The sequence below is a fragment of the Scomber scombrus genome, chromosome 3, assembly GCF_963691925.1.
Source record: "Scomber scombrus chromosome 3, fScoSco1.1, whole genome shotgun sequence".
NCBI classification, from domain to species: Eukaryota; Metazoa; Chordata; class Actinopteri; order Scombriformes; family Scombridae; genus Scomber; species Scomber scombrus.
In genome coordinates, this window is record NC_084972.1 from 20,390,001 (window position 1) to 20,410,605 (window position 20,605).

General features: G+C 38.8%; 2 protein-coding genes across 2 annotated transcripts; one reads left to right on the top strand and one right to left on the bottom strand.

The window, feature by feature from the left end:
* The first annotated feature begins 3,069 nt into the window (after positions 1 to 3,069).
* Positions 3,070 to 7,683, top strand: si:dkey-183j2.10 (glutamate receptor U1). The gene is made up of 10 exons (XM_062416516.1): positions 3,070 to 3,086; positions 3,812 to 3,894; positions 5,094 to 5,125; positions 5,224 to 5,403; positions 5,615 to 5,838; positions 6,050 to 6,147; positions 6,349 to 6,566; positions 6,693 to 6,912; positions 7,008 to 7,252; positions 7,579 to 7,683. Exons 1-10 carry the CDS (start codon positions 3,070 to 3,072, stop codon positions 7,681 to 7,683), a joined length of 1,422 nt encoding a protein of 473 aa, XP_062272500.1.
* A 732-nt stretch (positions 7,684 to 8,415) lies between these two features.
* Positions 8,416 to 20,188, bottom strand: plch2b (phospholipase C, eta 2b). The gene is made up of 20 exons (XM_062416517.1): positions 19,837 to 20,188; positions 18,617 to 18,763; positions 16,926 to 17,169; positions 16,627 to 16,756; positions 13,866 to 14,036; positions 13,108 to 13,201; positions 12,771 to 12,974; positions 12,537 to 12,657; positions 12,264 to 12,435; positions 12,004 to 12,117; positions 11,845 to 11,928; positions 11,586 to 11,683; positions 11,407 to 11,495; positions 11,105 to 11,290; positions 10,880 to 10,987; positions 10,673 to 10,797; positions 10,466 to 10,550; positions 10,232 to 10,378; positions 9,597 to 9,676; positions 8,416 to 9,504 (listed from the first exon to the last, which is right to left on the bottom strand). The coding sequence occupies exons 1-20, from the start codon at positions 20,186 to 20,188 to the stop codon at positions 8,416 to 8,418; spliced, it is 3,840 nt and encodes a 1,279-aa protein (XP_062272501.1).
* Between the last annotated feature and the right edge of the window lie 417 nt (positions 20,189 to 20,605).

Here is a 20,605-nt window from a genome sequence, read left to right on the forward strand (position 1 = left end):
CGCCCCTTTGGAAAGAACAACCTCAGCCAATCACAGCTCAGTGCTTCACCTCGCACTCAATTCGCACTGCTCTCTGATTGGTCAATGCGATAAACTGTTGTCAGCGAACTCGATCTGGAGCTGATAACAGAAAAAAGCGATGTGAAAAACAACCTCACATATATTGCGCGCCTTATGGCTTTATCTTTATCTCCCATAGAGCCCATATTGTACCCAGGGTTAGGAAGGTTACTTTGGAAACGTAATATGTTATAGATTACTAGTTTCCAAAATGTAATAAGTAATGTAACTATTTCAATTACTCAGTCAAAGAAGTGTAACTTATTACATTTGATTAACTTTTGATTACTTTTCTAATTTTCTAACAAATGTTTTCAACTGTTGGGGTAAGTGTACCCATTAAGCACCGAAATCTAAGTACAGGTGTTTTTCATGGATACTGACATGATTAATAAGGGAGATCATTTCTTATAAAGCAAGATTTATCTCTCATTTGGAAATGTATTCATTAGTTCATGTAGATTTTGAAATATAAAATGAAGATTTTTATGAAAAAAGTCAAAAGTCTGGCATGAGCTTAATTGGTACTGTGACACAATTTAAGCCCACGTGTGTTCAAAATAAGTTATTCTTTATTTACAAAATATTTTTTAAAAATTGATTTCAAAGAATTTAAAACAGCAATATAGGTAGGTTATTCAGTAACATATTAAATATTTAAAAATAAGGACAAAACCCTCCTTAACCAAAAGGTCTAGGTTTTACCAAAGGTTTAAAGGTCTGACTTCAGATTTAACCTTCTGTGTAATCATCAACATTTTAATAAGTAACACATTTTTTCCCAGTAACTGTAACAGAATGCATTTACATTTATTTTGTAATTAAATTACGTAATGCTGTTACATGTAACTAGTTACTCTCCAACACTGCTCATATTGTACCTTTTACTTGCCTTCTATCAGAGGGGGATAGTGATTTGGGGGCCTCCGGGAGAACTCATTTTCACATTTTCAAGCTCTAAGTTGTCAATGTATAGCACAACTAAATTACTTATGTGACAACCCCAGAGATGCCTCTAAAAACCAATACAAATAAATAGATAGATAGATAGATAGATAGATAGATAGATAGATAGATAGATAGATAGATAGATAGATAGATAGATAGATAGATAGATAGATAGATAGATAGATAGAGTATAAATCAAGAATAAAGACAAAAAATCATTATATGGCAATGTTGCCAGGCTCAGTAGCAAAGATTGTTATTGCACAAGTGTCCAGCAGCATTATTATTGCGCATATGGTAAAAAAGTGTATCGCACATTACGACATATCTTATGGTCAGAGTTCAGAGGGTGTATGGCATTTGGGAAGAAGCAATTTTTTAGTCTGTTTGTGTGTGCATAGATTGATCTGAAGCGCCTGCCTGATGGGAGGAGCTTAAACAGGTTATGTCCAGGATGAGTGGTGTCTTTGGGGATGTTTTTTGCCCTTCTCACAAAGCAAGTGTTATGGAGGTGTCCTGTGCTGTTTTTCACAACACCCTGCAGGGCTGTTTTGGCAGCTTTGGTGGAGCTGCTGTACCAGGCTGTCATGCAGTTAGTCAAGTTTCTCTCTATAGTGTATCTATGAAAGTTGACCAACAGGTTCTGCTTGACCAACAACTTGTCTCTAACTAAATGTTGGTTTTGGCAGCGGCAGAAGTATTCAAAACCTTTATCCAGTTAACCAACTAATACCATACAGTAAAAATACTGTAAAAGTTCTGCATACAAATTTTTACTTAAAAAATGAAGAGTAAAGAGAGGTTCTATTGTTAATGTACGGCACGCACAGTAAGAAATATACACAAAATTAAATAATCCTAAATAATACAACACAAGAAAGAAAGACATTTACAATAATAAAAAAAGTTTAAAATATTGAGACAAGTGAGAAGAACTGCTACAGGTTAATAAATGAAAGAGTGCAACATATTGGCTGTGTGTGCACATGTGTGTAGTGTAAATAGCACATGTATTGTGCAGTTATTATTATTAGTAGTAGTAATAATAATAAGACATTTAGTTTACTATCATAAATGACAGTAAAGGAGCAAATCCTCACATTTGAGAAGCGGGAAGCAGTGAATGTGTAATGTTGTCTTAGAATGACTGAAACTAATTTAAAAATATCCTACGTACATCACTCACGAAAACTCTTTATACTTCCATCAACTGACTCAACAAGAAATCGTCCCATTAAAGTAAGAGCATACAACTGTGTGACCTCATGTTTTAGTTTGTACTAGATTTGACAGTAATGTTATGAGGACAACAGTGGGGTCAGAGCCAACAATGATTTTTGCTAGATTAAGTTCATTCACTGGCAGGAGGAGATGCATTTACTTCAAATTACAGGATGATCATGCACCAGTGCTGAGCTACAATCAATTCACCATGTCAGCAGACTTTTTGAATACATTTACAAATCTTATACATTTTTATTTTTTGTTGACACTGTCAGAAAGACAAATTCTACTTTATGTTTACTATTGAGATTGTAGTGTAATAATATATATTTGTATGTCTGCCTCTCCTTTTGTTTACTATTCTGTAAGTATTAAACAAATCAAACCATTCTTTAAAATATTTACTCAGTCAGGTGAGTCTTCCACAAAACCAAACCAGACAATGGGAACTGTACCAAATATTGATTTTGGAGCTCAACTTAAGAAACAACCCCTTGTTCCCTGCTAACTTTAGAGGGTTTGGTAGTTGTATCTTTCCCACAATGAAGGCTTTCTTACTTATTCAACATTTAACTGAACTTGCCAAAATGCCAAAATGTGTTATGTTCAGTTCTCTGCATGAATATATTCATTCTTCAGTGTTTGGTTTCTGTTTAGCAACATTTTGATTATTCTCCAGGGCCATTGCAAGATGTTAGTTGGTCAATTTTGTGGGTCGATTTTCCCTAATACAGTATATATATATATTTTTTTTAAAGCAGAACTGTTAGGCTGCAAAAAATAAAAAGTTACTCTTTTTTTTAATGAGCTTTTTATGTCTTGCAGAAACATCTCCAAATGCATCTCAAACATAAGTAACACCCCACCCCAATTAGTGTTGGTCCATTAATTCATGTGAGTTACACATGTGAGTGTAAAACATTGTACTACAGTAGATTCAACACTAATAAATGTACAAAATGGCTTTTTAAAATACAGCTTTAAAACAGTGTGTGAAGACTGGTACTTGGTCCAGGAGCTTCAAATATTCAAATTTGTTTATGTGAATATCATGAAACCTATGATCCACAGCAATACAAGGATAATATTACTTTTCTGTCACAAGATGATGATTTGTTATTTGTATTAGTAACATATCCACTGCAGTCATTTTGTTTGTTTAAATAAGAGTTTACTTCCACTTTGGAAGTAAAATATTTGCACTAAAAGCCTGCTACATTTCTCCCCACCCCTTTTCTAATTAATTTCTGCCCCATTCTCCACCCACCAAAACTTCATTGGCTGTTTTAACACATTCAAATCTGGAAACTTCAGATCACACTGTATCGCTGTCCAGCTCACTGTAGCCTGTCTTCAGCCTAATCCGGCAGTCACATCTTGGACTCTGTTAAGGTGCAGTAATAAGGACATCCATCATATATTCTACGCACTGACTGTCAGTTACTTTCTTTTAATTTCTTAATGTTTTGATTTGGTTCAGGCCTTTGCATTTGTATTTAGAAAAGTCTTAATTTACCTTTATTGTCGTTTATCTATTTGATGTGCTACCAACCACTAATTGTCTTTCTATAACTTGAAGGATACAAATTGAGAGAGCCATGATGTTATTTGGCTTTATATTGGCTGCTGGATTCTTCCTCAATGTGGGAATGTGCACTGCAGGTAAGGAACATGCTTCAGAAATAATACCAATGCACTAACCAAGTCTAACCTGGCCAGATCCATTTTTTTATTATCTCAAACTGTATTGAAAGTGAGTGTGCACTGATGTAGAAGATTGACACTATAAGAACATTCAAAGATGTGTTCTGTCTGTGGATACTGATTACAACGTTTGACCCGGTCACTGTATTTGTAATCCAGTATGTGGCAACTTGCTTTTCTTCTCTGCCAAATTCCTCATGTTTTCGCTGCAGGATTTGGACAACATTTCTCAGGCTTGAAGAGACATAAATACATAAACTGTCAGCTCAGTTCAGCATCAAAGTGTAGCGCCACATCCTGTCCAACTCTTGTAGAAAAACAGAAAAGGAAGCGAGCCAGTTGAAATTCTCACAAAAATGGTAATAAATCAACTCTATGGACCAAACAAAGACCCTCTGTTTGACTGTGGCCAAAAAGTGACAGGGGCTCGAAGAGCTTGTATACGTGTCATCTTTTGAAAAGGAGGATATGATGGTTGTCAGGATCACCCTGCGGTGATGGATCCCCAAGGCCTTGGCCTGAATCTAGGCTTTTGATACTCTTTGACTGCCCTCCCATCTCACAGTGCCATGGCATTGAGACTTTTTGAATCAACACGCTGCTCCAAATAGATTGTGTTTTGTAAATTGTTTTCTAGTAGGAGATGAGAGCAGCCAGATCTCTGGGATACCGGAAGCCAGTTGTGACCAGAAGGTCATTACATGCACCCTGAAATTCACCTCAGACATCTCTTCATGTCAGAGTAACATCTAAAGATGGCCAGCGAAAGACTGGTTTCACAAAATTTAGGATGGACTTCAGCTATGAAGAACTTTTGAGGGAGAAAAAAAATATCAGTGGCTCTATATTTTAATGTTTTCATCTTATTTATTCCAGTAATTCCCAACTGTTTTGGCTTGTGACCCCTTAAATTAAACCAATATGTGGGTAAACAGTTCAACCAAATAAGGAGTTTTTATTTTTTTAGCTTTGCAGATGTTTTATAGTCCTGGGGAGTTACATTGTCCAGTGTTTCACCAGAAAGATTTTTTCCTTCTTATTCCTTTAATCATCTGCTGACTTTCCTTTCCTGACTTTCATATATTTACAATGACACAATGAACAGCACTCGTATCTAAAGGTTAACATGTGCCTTATTTTTTTCCCCTGAACATCAGTGCAATCAGAGCTGAGAGTTACAACCATAAAGGTAAGTTCATTTGTTTCTGTCAGGCCTGTTGAAACTCTGAATTACAAAATAAACGATAATAGAAATTCCTCTCTATCTTTTAACATCTTGTCATTTAGCAAGAGCCATATACAATGTCCAAAGGCTCACAGCTGGAAGGCTTTTGCATGGACCTGCTGTCTGAAGTCGCCAAGAAGGTGGGCTTCAAGTACAAAGTTCAGCTGGTGAAAGACAGTTCATATGGTCGACAGGACGAGAGTGGGAGTTGGAATGGGATGATCGGAGAGGTGGTGAGAGGGGTGAGTACATGACAGCTGACTTTTGGAGGGGTCAAAGGGCAGCTAACTACTCTGCAGAAGCTTGAATACCCCAACTGGCATATGTGACTCATAATCGATGCATTCAAAATACAGGGATACCTTGGAAACCCTAACAGAGATGTTGTTAGTAAAAAAAATTGAATTATTCAACATATTTAACATGAAAACTGTATGTATGCGTTCCTTACAGGAGGCAGACCTAGCAATTGCTCCACTAACTCTCACTGCAGCTCGGGAGAAAGCGGTGGGGATGACCAAACCGTTCATGCAGACAGGAATCAGCATCCTGCTGAGGAAGGACATCTCCGAGGACGCAGGCTTCTTTGATTTCCTGACCCCCTTTACAGCAGAGACATGGGTCGGCATACTCATTGCCTACCTGGGGACCACTGCTTGCATCTTTATAGCTGCCAGGTTAGTAATGCCAGCGGTGTCATTCTTTAAAAAAGTGATGATTGTTATCTATTTATGAGTGTTTACTGATAAGATTTGAATTTAATTGTGAATTTCTACTTCATGTCTATGATACTCTATGATCTTCAAGGATATTTCCACATATTTTGCTGGCAGTGGAATCCCTTTGAGTGCTGTTACATTAATAATTCATGTTTTTATGCAAATGCAGACTCAGCCCATGTGAGTGGAGTCAGCCTCAGAGTGAGCAGAACAGATTCAGCTTCTTACACAGCCTGTGGTACACAGCTGGAGCCTTGACTCTGCAAGGTAAAAAGCAAATGCAGACACTTTGTATGTCAAATCAATGCACAGAGAATCTTTCCACTTAAGTACATTTCTTAACTGATTTCTATTTGTCTTTCAGATTATTCAAAATTTTTTTCTGTCAGTTTATGTGTGAATATGATTTTCCTTTCTGCAAATTCTCTCCCTCTTCCCCTATGACATTTTTCTTTTTTGTGTTGTCAGGTGCTGGTCCTCATCCCCGAGCTCTTTCAGGACGTGTCATCTGCTGCAGCTGGTGGTTATTTACCATTGTTCTCTTGGCTTGTTATTTCTCCAACCTCAGCTCCTCTAAGAGCTCCGAAACCACTCACCTGTCGGTGAAAGGGTTTGAGGACTTGGCCAATCAGAACACAATTGAGTTTGGCTGTCTGGCTGGCTCCTCCACACTCGCTTTCTTCAGGGTGAGTATAAGGATCTTTATCTCCTTGTTGTTAAGACTGAAAGGAAGTTTGTGCATTGGATCACTGATGGATCTCTTATCTCACAACTGTTTCTATTGTCTTTTATTCTTTCTTTCCTTTATCCAGAATTCAAATAACCCTCTGTACCGCAGAATCCACGAATACATGGAGAGAACTAAGAGTTATGTGTCATCTATGGATGAAGGGGTTCGGCGTGCGAAAGAGGGCAACTATGCCTTTATTGGAGAGTCTGTCTCTCTAGACTTAGCAGTAGCACGCCATTGTGAACTGGTCAGAGCTCATGAAGTCATTGGCATGAGAGGCTATAGCATTGCTGCCGCCCTCGGTGAGGCTGCTCAGTTTGAAACCTCAGTAAACATTACATTTTAAAAAGTTGTTAAAATGGTATAATTAACATGCCAAACTATAAATTTCCTTAAGGCTCTCCCGTCATAAAGAACCTCAGTGTGGCAATCCTTCAACTGAGCGAGGCAGGAGAGCTGGCATACCTGAGAAGCAAGTGGTGGGCCAGCAGCTGCATGGCAGGCAAAGCCAAATCTTCAGCTGTGCAGCCGCACAGTCTCAAAGGGATGTTTCTGGTTCTTTCCCTGGGCCTGGGGCTGGGAACACTTCTGGCTGTACTGGAGCTCACGTCCAGGAGCCGCAGCAGTGCAGCCGACCAGAGGGTATGTGCAAGTGCATACACAAACCACTTCTGTCAGCCGAAAAATAAAAAAACCTTCCAAGCTAAGCAAAACAGACTCGTCTTTAGTTCGACAAACTGTACTTGGGCTTTTCCAATAGGATTTTAAACTTTTCTCAACCTATCATAAGAACATGCAGTCTGTTATGGTTAAAAGCAACCCTGTCATTTACATCAGATTTAGAGCAAAGCGCAAAAGACACAAAGACTCAGACAATCATGCTTGCTCACCTACACACCCATGTTTACATCAAATTCTTGATCATACTGAAATGTTTTATTTCACTATCTTGATGTGTCTTTCCACAGAAATCCTGCTTCACTGTCCTGACTGAGGAGCTTGGTCTGCGCCTGAAGACCAATGATGCAACCAGACCTCAAGAAGCTGCAGATAAAGATAAAGAAAAGGCATAGAAACATCCTAAAAACATTGATAAGTCTGAAAATTGTGTTCTTTTAACTTTTAATTTTTTTGATTGAGATTTGTACCAGAATTTTTTATAATATGTAACATAAACATTAACTTAATTGTAGTTTTTTTCTGACTTGTGTAGATATATCAAATAACAAGTAAAACATATTACATTTAAAATGAAAAAACTCACATTTGTATTAAAATAATAATTTTATTGATTTTTACATACGAACTCTAAAATGTCACTGAAAAAGCAAATATTAAAGTTTGAATATTATAAAAAATAACTGCAGAAATGACCAATGGTATACTTGAAAAATTAAAAGTTGACTAACAAATAGTGATGTGAGACCCTGCATCATGCTGTTTTGTACAGTTGGCAATGTCATCATATGATTTTTGAGAAAAACTATTTCATGCATAAAAACTCTTGTTTGTAAACATTCCAGCAGGTCTAAAATAATAAAAAATGGTTTAATTATGTAATTCTGTTTAAGAACTGCTTTGTGGCTCAGTCCTGTCATCCTTTTTTTTTTCTTCCCAACCTTTCCTTTTGTTGCTCTTCTCCATCATCTTCTGAGGAATCTTATTGGTGTCACAAATCTAAATTAATCTACAAAGTTAAAGAGTACAAATAAAACCCTTATTTAATACAGCCACATTGGGGGAGAAACATTGTAACTTTTGTAACTGCATTTTCATTTTACTACCGCAAATGATTCACAAATCATTCACAACTCATCATCTGGAAAAAGTGGTGATTTACAGCGGATCTCCCTCATCCTCTGATCAAAAAGGGCCTTCATCTCCCTCTGCAAGGTGCCCTCACGTTGTTCTGCACCATCTAGCACACAGGAGGGCACAAACTCCAAACTGTCAGTGCTGCCACCGCTGCTGGATGTGCTGTCGGACAGACAGAGACCGTTGGGTATGGGTCTCACATTCTTGCTGTAACTGCCGTAGCTTTGTGCTCGCTGTGTCTGCCACTGGTAAGCAGGCCTGCGGTTCACCATCGGTGTATGAGGGGAGGTAGTTGGTTTACGAGGGCAACTGCGTGAGCGGGCCTTTTTTCGTACCGGGGTGGGCGGTCGGGGGGTGGCTGGAGCTTCCAAGGTCCGTCTGACCCTGGGTGGGGATGACGGGGGGATAAGTGGAAAGGATTTGGCTTCAGGCTGTGGCACGGGCTGAGGCTCAGGGACCGAATCCGTTTCTGCTGGTTGTTCTGGTTCAGGGGCAGTTTCATTGTCTGGCTCTGTTTCTGTTGGTAATTCCTCGGATGGTTCAGGCTGCTCTGGTTCAGATTTCTGAATTACTGAAATCTCTGTCTGCTGCTCTGCACAGTTTGTTTGTGGTGATTTAGGTTCATTCTCCAACTCAGCTGGAATTGGGTTTTGACTGTCAGGGGCAGGACTATTTGGACACGAAGCCTGGGAAGAGGAATCAAGGTCAAAGACATCTGCTATCACATGAGGAGCCACCACTTGCTGTGATTCAGTGGAAGACATCCGGCTGTAGATCCCTCTCCTTGTCTCTGGCGGTTCATGAATTTTAACTCTGTGAGCACGCCTCACTGGCTCACTCAAGGCCCAGTTGTGGATGGCAGCCTTGGCTGCTGGCCCTTGCACAAGAAAAGACATTTCTCCATTCCTGCTGTCCTGAGAGATTGAGTCCACATCCTTCCCGAAGTAGAGTGCACGTCCGTCTTCTGAGGACTGCACGGAGAAGTCTATAGAAGGATGCCTTTGATGACCCTTCATATGTTTCTGGGCTGCTTTTTGGAAGTGTTTCCTGGCTACTTTCACAGCATTTGTGGGTTTAATCTAATTTTATAAAAGACACAAAATGTTTTGATGAAAAAACTGATGAAATTAATGATTAAATCAAATGTGTTAGTTTATTTGGAATAGCTTACCTTTCCTAACATATTACTGATACCGACATGAACAAAGATGGATGACTCCGCCATCCCCTCCAGGTACACATGCCGATAACCTTCAAGTTTAGCATCAGAAGAATCACATTAACCCATTCACATGAATATCTCTCTTTACAGTTCAGAGTTTTCTCATCAGAAAATATATATTGAAAACACACACAAGCTTTGTATTTTTCTGTAATATTTTGCTCTGCTGGTCTTAAAAACGGAATAAAGATGAAACTATAAGAAAATAAGCTTAAAGTCCACCTCCACTCACACATTTTGCTCTGTTACTTTACTTGGATGTTTGGCCTTCTCTGTGTTTGACACTAAAGAGCTATTTTGGTGGTAAATTTGCTCTGTATTTACCCTAAATTTAAGACGAGTACAATACAAATGAGCATTATTGACAGTGACATCATAACTGGTTTGGTAGCCGATCATGGACCAGTATGCAACTGTATGTGGCACCTTGAAGCCTTAGATTGGACTTTTCAGTGAAATAGGAGAAATCTTGTGTGAGAGTTTTTTAAGTATTCAATTGACTTTGTGGTTGATAAAATCATACCAGACACAACTAGTGTCTGGATGGGGTCATAGGAAACCATAACAGATAATTTATCATTTACCTGGCATCATGCTGGTCAAAGCTACAGTCCTCTGTCCAATGAAATCTCGACCAATAGGATCGTGATCCCACACTTGGAAACGCACAAGGGCAACTTGTGGCATAAGAATATTGAAGACGAGAGTCTCCTCCCACATGGGGTTGAAACCTAAATGATAACAAAAATGGAAGTTGCACAAACCAGATAACTGAAATGTTGTCACTCTGTATTCAAAGATGGATTTTATGCACATACCATTATCATCCACCACCCTAGTCTGCTGCTTTGTACAGTCAACAGGTAGACCAATTATCTCAACCTCCACAAAGGGGTCGATAATCTAGAAGTGCAGAAATAGATTAATGTAATTTAAAAAGACACAGACATCTCTTTTATTTTATATAATTTAAATGGTGTATTTCTAATACAGCAAAGATTATGTCTGCTATATGTTGACCTCACCTCTCCTCTGTCCCCAAACATGGAGTCTTTGGGTTTGGGAAGCTGCTGTCCACTGATGATCTTCAGTACTAATTGAGTCTTTTTGTGTCCTGGCAGAGGATCCTCCAAATTCGGGTTAAAGGCACCTGAGGAAAACCATTAAAGTTTATAACCTCCTCACATAGGGACAGTTGCTACTCATGCTGCACAATCTGCATATATGCATACCTTTATACATGCATTTAGGCTTTAGAATATATCCGCAGTTTCCATTGCTTGAAAACTTGGCTCGGTTCAGTTCAAGCATACGTCCCTCTGTTTGGTAATTCATTGCAACTAAAATAAAATGTCAACATAAAGCAAATACAAATGAAAAGCTGCTAAGACACGAAACAGACCTCTCATTGTATTTTGTAAAAGTAGGTAGTATTGCAGCCTCTGTGACAGTCTTACCCATATGGCATCCTGCATTCCAGTATGGTTGTGGGTTGAAGTTGCTCGAGTCAACTCTGTAGTTTGATGGGTAGACTCTGAGTAGTTGGCGCTGGTTGAAACGGACCAACTCACCTGGTCTCAGCTGTAAGATCTGGTTCATAATGGTCTCGTTTAAGGATGATACCTGCCAACTGTTTGCCAATGCTGCCAAACAGAAAAAATACATGAAACCTCTATTCCCTAAAACGGTGACATCCATGCACATATTGCAAAAATCTCAAATTGAATGTTAACTTTACTCTATTGATGCTTGAATTTACCTTGTGTTTCTATGTCATGCACACGGACAGATTTGGTGTATTTGACTAGGTCAGACAGAGCTCGGGAAAGCCTCATTGTTTTCCTCTTCCTGATGGGAGAGTTGTAGACATACAAGTGGAATCAATAATACAGAGAAGATGAGATACCTAAAACTACTCAATTCAAACGTTAGCCTTACTTCGGATGGTAAACAATTTGAGTCCTTTCCTTGCTGCTGCTGAAGTCCGATTCTCCATCTGACGCAACTTTACTTTTTACTCGGATTCTCTTTTTCCTCTGTAAAAAAACAAAACCAAAATGAGTTACTTACAGAGTAGAAGTTTTGTATACTAGAAATCTTAACAGAAAGCTGTAAAAGTGATTATTTAAACTTTTTGTAACAAGTGGCATAATGACCATCAAGATGTAAAAATATGAGAAAATAATCAATAGCTGACCTTTCGTTTGAAGCTCCTTATGATTGATCTAGCAAATCGCCTCTTCTTTTTAGGTTGATTGGCAGAGGTAAGGTTATTCCCATCCTAAAATAGTAAAACACAATGTAAATATGTGTATCTATCAATCAATTAAAATTATTATATCTCTGTTTCTCTTGCCTGTGAGTTATCCTCTTCATCATCATCATCCTCTTCTTCGTCGTCCCCAGTGTCTTCATCGGACACATCTCCTTCCTCTGCATCAGGATCAAGGTTTGCAGGTAGCTTTTTTCCCTGAAAGACAACAACCATGTATTCAATCTTTTCATATGTGACAGTGTCGTGTTTAACTGCTGTATATTTTAAATGCTTTGTCAGACTCTTCAGCTCAGTGTTGGACAGAATATACAGGAAGCATGTGCTGTTGGAGTCATAATTACCTTGACTAAAACTTTCCCCTTTAGGATTTCAGGGGAAGGCTGCTTCTTGCATTCATACAAATTGATATTGGACAGGTCCAGTTTGTCCTGTAGAACCTCCTTCAGGTACTCAGCCATCTTTTTCTGCTGAGGCACAGTGCAATGGTTCTCTATGGACAAGATCACTGGGTACCTGTGGGGGAGGGGTGGAGTGATGATACCTGAGCTACTGAGCCAGCACAGCATATACCGGCATGATGGTTTTTATAGGACAAAAGGCTGAGGAGCACTTACGGTGATTTGGTGAAGGCATATTTGTTAATTGTTTCAACGACCTCTTTGAAGAGGATTTTTGATGTCAGGGTGTAACCATGATGGATAATGGGCTCCCCATCTGGCCCATCCCAGCAGTCCACTAAGAAAGGAAAAAAGAAAGAACCACAGACACAAGGATGATTGAATCACCTTGTCTGTACTGTCATGAAATTACATTAAAGCAGTGGAAATTCTGGTTTTACTGGCTCTCACCCTCCACACAGCGACAACCAGCCTGGAGAACATAGGCATACATTTCCACTCTAGACTGAGACAGCAGCTGGTCTCCAGTCAAGTAGGTGTTGTGCGATGTGGCAATGAAGTAGTTACACAGAGGCTGCGTCATGTCCTGGTTCACCTGGTTGTGTTCGGGGTTGAAGATGTCACCTGCAGGACTTCGCATGTAGTTGGTGAAACCTGAAGGAAGGATGTTTAGACCAAAGTATTCTTGTAATTATTTATGCTAATAGCCATACCTATAGTGACAGATGTGTCCTTATTAAGGCTAACAATATTATGAAATCAGTTGTAAGAAGCAAGTTCCTCATACCGTCAATACCCAGGACCATACGCTGAAGGTTCTCAGGACATGGCTCAAATTTGGCCACTATGTCTATTAGATGTTCTCTGGCTAGACCTCGCATCTGCAAATGAAAGAAAATCTTTTGGTTTAACTGATCCAATATCTTACATATAAAGGAATAATTAAACATCTTGAAAAATACGCTTATTTGCTATCTTGCCCAGAGTTAGATGAGTGGATCAATACTAACACACTAAATATGAAGCTGCAGCAAGCAGTCAGTGAGCTTAGCTTAGCATAAAGACTGAAAAGATTTGGGGTGTAGCTAGCCTTGACCTGTCTAAAGCTGAAAAAATCCTCCTGCCGATACCAAAAACAGCCAAAATTACATGTTGTATCTACTTTTCTCAATCTGTATAAAAATTACAACATTTTTTGGATGGGCACAGTCTCTTCCGGTTTGATTTTTGCATGGAATAAACAAATGAGACATAAAGAGTTCATTAGTGAGGTGCTGATAGATGGATTTTGTTAACTTTGGACAGGGCCAGGGTAGCTGCTTCCTCCACTCTTTATGCTAAGCTAACCTAACTGGCTGTTGGTGGTTGGTTCATATAGGCCTATATTGTACAGACATCTGAGTGGAATTGAACTTCTCATCTAACACCCTGCACGAAAGTGTATTTCTCAAAAATCACATTATTCCTTTAAAATACATACACACAATATGATGACTTTTCCATGAGATGAAACATTTACTTGAATATTTTTACACTTTGTTGTACCTTCTGTTCATTTTCCAGAAAGCGGGCGAGATCATGTAGATCCATGACTTCTTTTTGATTGCTGTAGGAGATCATTATCAGGTAGAGGTCTCTGCGTGTGGAAATCATCTTGTAGAATGAACAGAACTCTTCAAATCCCAGAGAGCCCTGGTTCTCATCCGTGTCTGCTTCCTACAGATAGCCACAAAATTATTTATTGAGCAAGGCTTTCTCAGTATGTGTGATTTCAGATAAGCACATAGTCATCTGAAGGATATATCTCTAACACTAACCAATAAGATGACGCAAATGTTACAGGGACTATCATCATCAGGAGGGGAAGACGTTCAGCTTCTGAACCGATGCAATATTGCAGTGCAACTAAAGCCATCTGTTCAGCGGTAGCCTGTGGCTTTCCTGTGGCACTCTCCTACACTGTTCATATATACATATTGTCTGCTAGCTCTGCCTCTCTGCTTCTGTCTTACTGCTTCTCTGGCTGAGATAATGTGAATAACACATAGGCCTTCTTAGGAAACAGCAAGGATGCTCCACCTTCTTTTAACCCTAGTCTTGATAATATATTTTTCTGCCCTACATTAATGCATTAGTTTTTGTCCTGGTTAAGAAGCACTTTGTGCTACATGCCCTTTTGTGTTTTAGTTATAGTTTTACAAAAAACTAACAATCCTCCCATTTGTACCTTATAAATCAGCCTCTTAGCTTTTCCTTATGAATTTATGTAGCTTAACATGTTTTGTAACCCTAACCCTACATTTCCAATTGGTAGGCATTGTATTAAATATACTAGAAAATTCCAGGGAAATTTTGAGTTCCACGGGGCTGCTGCCGAAACAAGTACATGATTTATTTCCAGTGTTCAAAAGTCACCCTGATCATATTCTGGTTTCAAGTATTAAGTACATCTTACTAGTCAGTATCAAGTGTAATGTACTTTATTCTCAACTTAACATCCCTGAACTATTAAGTAAATGTTAATCATATTTAAGCATAAATAATATTTATTTAAACTAATTAATTAAAGTCTACGTCATTTTTTCACAGACAGGAACATCACTGTTATGAAATTATTAAGTAAATCTTATCATTAAGAGAGTAGATTTTATTATACTTTTTTATGACTGGAAATCTGCTTGGAAATTGACTGGAAATAAATCATGTACTCATCCTGGTTCAAAAGTCACCCTGATCATATTCTGGTTTTGAGTATTAAGTTCATCTTACTAGTCAGTATCAAGTGTAATGTATTTTATTCTCAACTTAACATACCTGAAAATATTAAGTAAATGTTAATCATATTTAAGCATAAATAATATTTATTTAAACTAATTAAAGTCCGTGTAAAGTAAGAATAATTATGTGTTCTGAGTTTGACATACCACAGAAAATGGTGTTGTTAACCACCCTGCCAAATGTGAATGATTAAAAAAATCGCTAAATATGTGAAATTAGGCTTCAAAGTTGTGTAAAAATCAGCTTCTCTCTCTGCTCCCAAACGCTGTGGGCGTTCCCGCCGAGTTCGCTGAAGCCCCGCCCCCTACCGAGTGTCACCTGTCAATCAAAGTCACCACCTCTACCCTAAACATGGACACTATGTCTGAGAGCTTTCGGCAGCTAGCTCGGTTAGCTGGCAAAACAGACAGACAGGAATTAGCCAATCACAAAAAAGTAGGTCAGTTTCTGCCCAGAACAGGCTGCCCAGGACAGCAAAGGCTCTACGGTTGCTACGGCGATTTGAGAATCTGCTTTGAAAAAATTCTCAAAATGCCCCAGAATTTGGCTTCTGACAAGGTCCCGAACAATTGCAAACTGTGAGAAAACCGTTACTCCTGTCCAAAAACTGAAAACACTGTGAGAGACACAGAAGCCGGCAGTCTTTATTTTATTCAGATATTCCTTAAAATGAGCGCGTAAGCTCAGTGCGAAGTCAGAGTGAGATTCTTTTGAAATAAAAAGACGATTACATTAGGGTCAATGGGGAGCGAGACAGGTATTGCCGCCGGTCTCAGCCCCCCCGTTAAAATTTTGTGCAGACCCCGCCTGTCAACGTCACATTTTATGAATCCCAACACCTATGTCTACATTTTGACAAAAAAATATTTGTCTCCTTTTCACGGTTTAGCCGTGAGCTCGAGTTAAAAATAAAAATTACGTTTATTTTTTACTGCTTCTCGCACTCAAGCTAACTGACGCTTCCACTCTAACTTTGAAGAAAAAGTGATTTCCACTCCTCATTTGACTGCTCATAGTTTGAAAAGTTTACATGTTATGTAAAAACAGTTTGGTGTGCAGTTCTGCGTGCAGGTATGAGAGAGCTACGTGCAGGTATGAGAGAGCTAGATGACTCTGAAAAAAGGTGAAATTTTGTGATTTAAAAATAAAATTCCCATTAATTTCCAATGGGGAATTATGCCCTTTTTTTGGGAATAACTTTGGGAAAAATGGGAATTTGAACAATCCAAATAAGAGCACCTCTTTCCCGATCGAGCTGTTTTGATATATATATTGTCAGAGTTTTCTCAAAGCTGCGGGAGGAGTTATGCGCCGAAATTTGGCGGAAGAATAATAAGAAAAAGAAGAATAAGTATGAGCAAGATTAATAGATGCCTCGGAGCTTAGCACCCGTGGCACTAATTATATATTCAAAAGTATTAAATATACAGATGCATTAAACAAGCACCAAGGTTGCTTTGGTGGTGGATTATGCACATTAAGTCTATTATAAATTTCATGAATAAGCTTTGTGGATATGAAATCTTACTTGGAACATCTGCCTGACTTTCTGCTTGGGTAAATTCACGTTGAGTTTATGGAGCAGCTGGTGAACCTCTCCAATGCTCAAGGTGCCGTCTCCATTTTTGTCGGCCTCAGAGAATGTCTGCTGTAACCACGTGAAGCTGCAGTTAAGGCTGAACTACACAGATAATGATGCAGGTCAGATTTTTTCTCAGCAAATGGCCTAATTGCTTTGTTTTTCTATGAAAGAATCAGTTGAATATGTGGTGATGTATTTGTATAATTTATAAATGAAACATATATGAGTGGCAGATCAAAGGATATTGATCACGTGTGCGCTGCCTCCGGGCCAAACTGTCCTCATCACTGATACCAGCCATGAGGTATTTCAGCCCAGTGATCCAGGTGCGGGTCTCCTCTGCGTTGGTGGAGACCAGGTCAAGGGACTTCACACGCTCCCCATAGTAAATGCTGAAGCAGCAGTTTGGGTCGAAGCGGTTGTCTGCGTACCGCCTGAACATCTCTGACTTTTTCCCTTCGCAGACTTCATGGATGGAATCAATAGTTACTGAAACAGATGATTGAGAACAATAGTCATTTGGAGCTCTCCATCATTTTAAATGTAGTGTTTGATTCCATCACTGATTCATGAAGAAACTTTTTTTCCTGTGATTATGAGCAGTACTCACAGAAAATTTGGCATACATTTTGAGCTGATTAGTTATAATTCTATTGAGTAAATTCCCATCAGTGTTTGAGTTTAGCACAGTATAACCCTTTCAGTATCCACCAGGCTATAAGTGGTTTAAAATTTTACAACTAAATCTATTGAGTTAAGGAGTCAGTGGAATCTAATTTTATTAAGCATCACTGACCCAATAAAATTGAGTATGCAAAACTTGAAAATATTAGAAAATATAAGAATTATATTTGATATTTTGATTTTTGCTATAAGCCATATGTCAAATTCAAGTTCACCAAGAAAAAGAAAAAAAAAAAAAGTAATAAAATGCATTTTACCACATTTCTGAAGGTAACAATTCTGATCACTCATTACTGAACAGAATTACAACTAATCTGTAAAATCTATAAACCAGCTGGTGTAAGTGAGCGAAACTATGGACTCAGATAAAGATAAACATCAAAACATGGATGAAAATTGATGAAATTCTACAATTCAAACAATCCTAATAACCTTTTTCTGACCTCATAGAGGTCAAAGGTCAACACCTACACTGTGACTGGTGTACAAAAACACAGGCTACTGTTTAGCTTTTTAACTAAACTCTCCAACTAAGCACTGCATAATGGAGCACAACCAAACTCATATGTGCTTTAATCGCCGTAACAAAATGCAATGAGGGGTTACAAGCAAATGTGAATGACTTATAGTAATATACACTCATAGCTTCATGTGCCTCCTCACTTAAACAGACCACTGTGCTGTATCCCCATTAATTCTTTTTTTAATTTATAAAACAAACAAACAAATTAGTAGAGATGCACTGATACTGATATTGAAATCAGATATTGGTCTGATACTGACTGAAATAGCTGGATTGGGTATCAGTGTCAATGGGCCAATTGGTATCGGATACCATTATTTTAATAAATAGCAATTCCGTAAATCATATGTATGCATGCAAGTTAGGAAAGCAATGTTTAAGTCAAGTTTGATGCTAACTTACACATTAAAGAATGATTCCAGTCTGTTCCACACAGTGAGGCATACAGTTTAGTAATTAAACACTGGTATCGGAATGGTACTCAGTATCAATTGATACCCGAAGCCTAGATATTGGTATCAATATCGGACTGAAAAAGTGGAATTGGTAACTAATTCATATATTAGTGATGGTGATTTGTTTTACAGTAATTTGTAAACTCTCTTGCTGTGTGATCAGTGACTTCATCTTGAGGGCTGCATCAAACCAAAACCAACACATATCCTACAAGTGATAAACACATATTCATCAGATATTTGGTTCTGAAAATTCAAAACATCTATAGCTTACTTTTGGCCTTGTCATGTTTCCTGGAAGGCTGCCATCGGATGCAGGACTTGTGCTCGTCCAGGTAAAAGAATCGCACGAGTCCTTTCTTCTTTCCCTTCAGTTTGATCATCTGAGTGCCGGTCTGCATTGTGCACATGCACCTCTCCACTACAGGTCAGCACAAGGAGACTCATTAGTTATTAAGTAGCAGGTACCCTTCTAGTCAAGCTGGTCAGAAATCCACTGGGATCATCACTTTGTGATTTGTTTATTGCTAACATCAAAGGGAGGCTGCTCATCAAATATAAAATGTATTGTACTGTATATACAACTGTAGTCAGGAATTTCTTGTTTTAGGCCACTGAACTCTATTTTACATGATTCTCTCAAGTTTTTGAGTGACTAAAATAGTGATATTCTCAATATTTTGTCAAAAGTGCTTTAATATCATTGCAATTTCTGCTGAGACAATTTGTACTATCTGCAATACTGCAGTGCATTTCTTGTCAACACCAGAATAGATTTACAGTTGTTTATGAGATTATAGGCTGCGTCATACAGGGATTTAAGTGGCTGTGTATGTGTTAATAATGAGAGGCACTCTTGAAGGAAAAGATACTCGACCCTGAAAATAATTGTCTCAAAAACAAATTAATTAATTATAAGTTACATAACAGCAATTTAAATAATTTCTCTTCCTTTGCTGACATTTCTTGTTGCTTTTGAATGGTCTGTGTTTAGTTTTGTGGTGGAACAAAATGTCAAATCCAGCCATTTTCATGCAACATTCAGGTCTTTCTTCTTCATGGTGAGGCATGTTTGTTTTGTGTGCTGAGAGCAGGTAACCTTTGTTTGTAATCTGAAGCTCAGATGGTTGTGACGCAACCTGGCACATCATTCAGGCTAATCCTAAAGGATTGTCTACTGTCCATATGCCCATTATCTACTCACAGGCCTCTCTGCAACTCATTTCTGTAACTAACGTCTTCTGTAACACTTTTTAGTTAGTCTTGCATTTAAAAAAAATATGGTTTAAGTTCAAAATCCATAGCTGCTGCTCTTAAAATGTCAAACTAATGTAATTGTTTTGGTCCAGTAAGGACAAATGATTTAAAAATGTTCCTCTTCAGTTTAGCAGTTCAGCAGATTGTAAATCTTTCAGTTTAACAACCTGTTGACATTCTGCAGTAATTTGACAGATTGAAGGCAAAAATATTGAATAAGTCTTGACTGAGTCTTACCCATCTGACCCAGCCTCCATTTAGGCTGTGCGACCACACTGCCACCAATCCAGAAAAACTCCTCTGCAAGTCTTGAGATTGAGGCTTTCTGCCAAAGTTTTGGGGAGCTCATAATGGATGGCGTGGGCGAATTTAAGGGATTCAAGGCATGCTTGGCTTCACAAGAGGAGCCCCTAGCCAGCGAGGGGGAGAACATTCCTGATGACAGAGATCCTAAAGACTGAAAAGTGGTCTTCTTAGGTGACCGAGAAGCCAGTGGTGGGCTGCCACTCAGCCCTGGAGACAGAGGTGCCATCGCTGGGGTGTTGTTCATCCCTGAACTGTACATTTGAGTCCAACTCTCCTGTCCCATTCACACCACATGAACCCACCTTCCCCTCACTCTGCTGGACTCCTCAGCAGAGTTTCTTTTAGCACAGCCGCTCGTGCAGTTTTCAAAGTGTCAGCATATCCTCCTCTCCCAGTTAAAGTCCTCCTACGTGGGACCAGGGAACAGTCTTTCCCTTCCTGAGGGTTCATACCTTCTCATCCTGTGTCCAGTCATCCAGTGTAGCAGCCATCTAGCTTCTTCTTTATTTATTTATTATTGAACTTAGAGAAGGCTTGCAGTAATGAGGTGTGCAACATGTGTCAGTCACTAAATCTTCCTCAAGCTATAATCCTGGAGTGAGGCTTCAGCCTTGCTTTCATGGAGGGATTTTCACGCAACCAGTAAGCCTATGAAGAAAGAGAGTGGGAGAGGAACTGTGCAAATATTCATTTAGCAATT

Bases quoted from the DNA above. Each gene is read 5' to 3' on its own strand.
- si:dkey-183j2.10 (XM_062416516.1), top strand. The intron at 3,895-5,093 runs GTAAGGAACATG...CCTGAACATCAG, and splicing joins TGTGGGAATGTGCACTGCAG to TGCAATCAGAGCTGAGAGTT. The intron at 5,126-5,223 runs GTAAGTTCATTT...CTTGTCATTTAG, and splicing joins TGAGAGTTACAACCATAAAG to CAAGAGCCATATACAATGTC.
- plch2b (XM_062416517.1), bottom strand. From the start codon at position 20,188: ATGGGACAGGAGAGTTGGACTCAAATGTACAGTTCAGGGATGAACAAC. The intron at 13,202-13,865 runs GTACAACAAAGT...TTTCATTTGCAG, and splicing joins TTCTGGAAAATGAACAGAAG to ATGCGAGGTCTAGCCAGAGA. The intron at 10,988-11,104 runs GTAAGACTGTCA...ATTTTATTTTAG, and splicing joins GAATGCAGGATGCCATATGG to TTGCAATGAATTACCAAACA.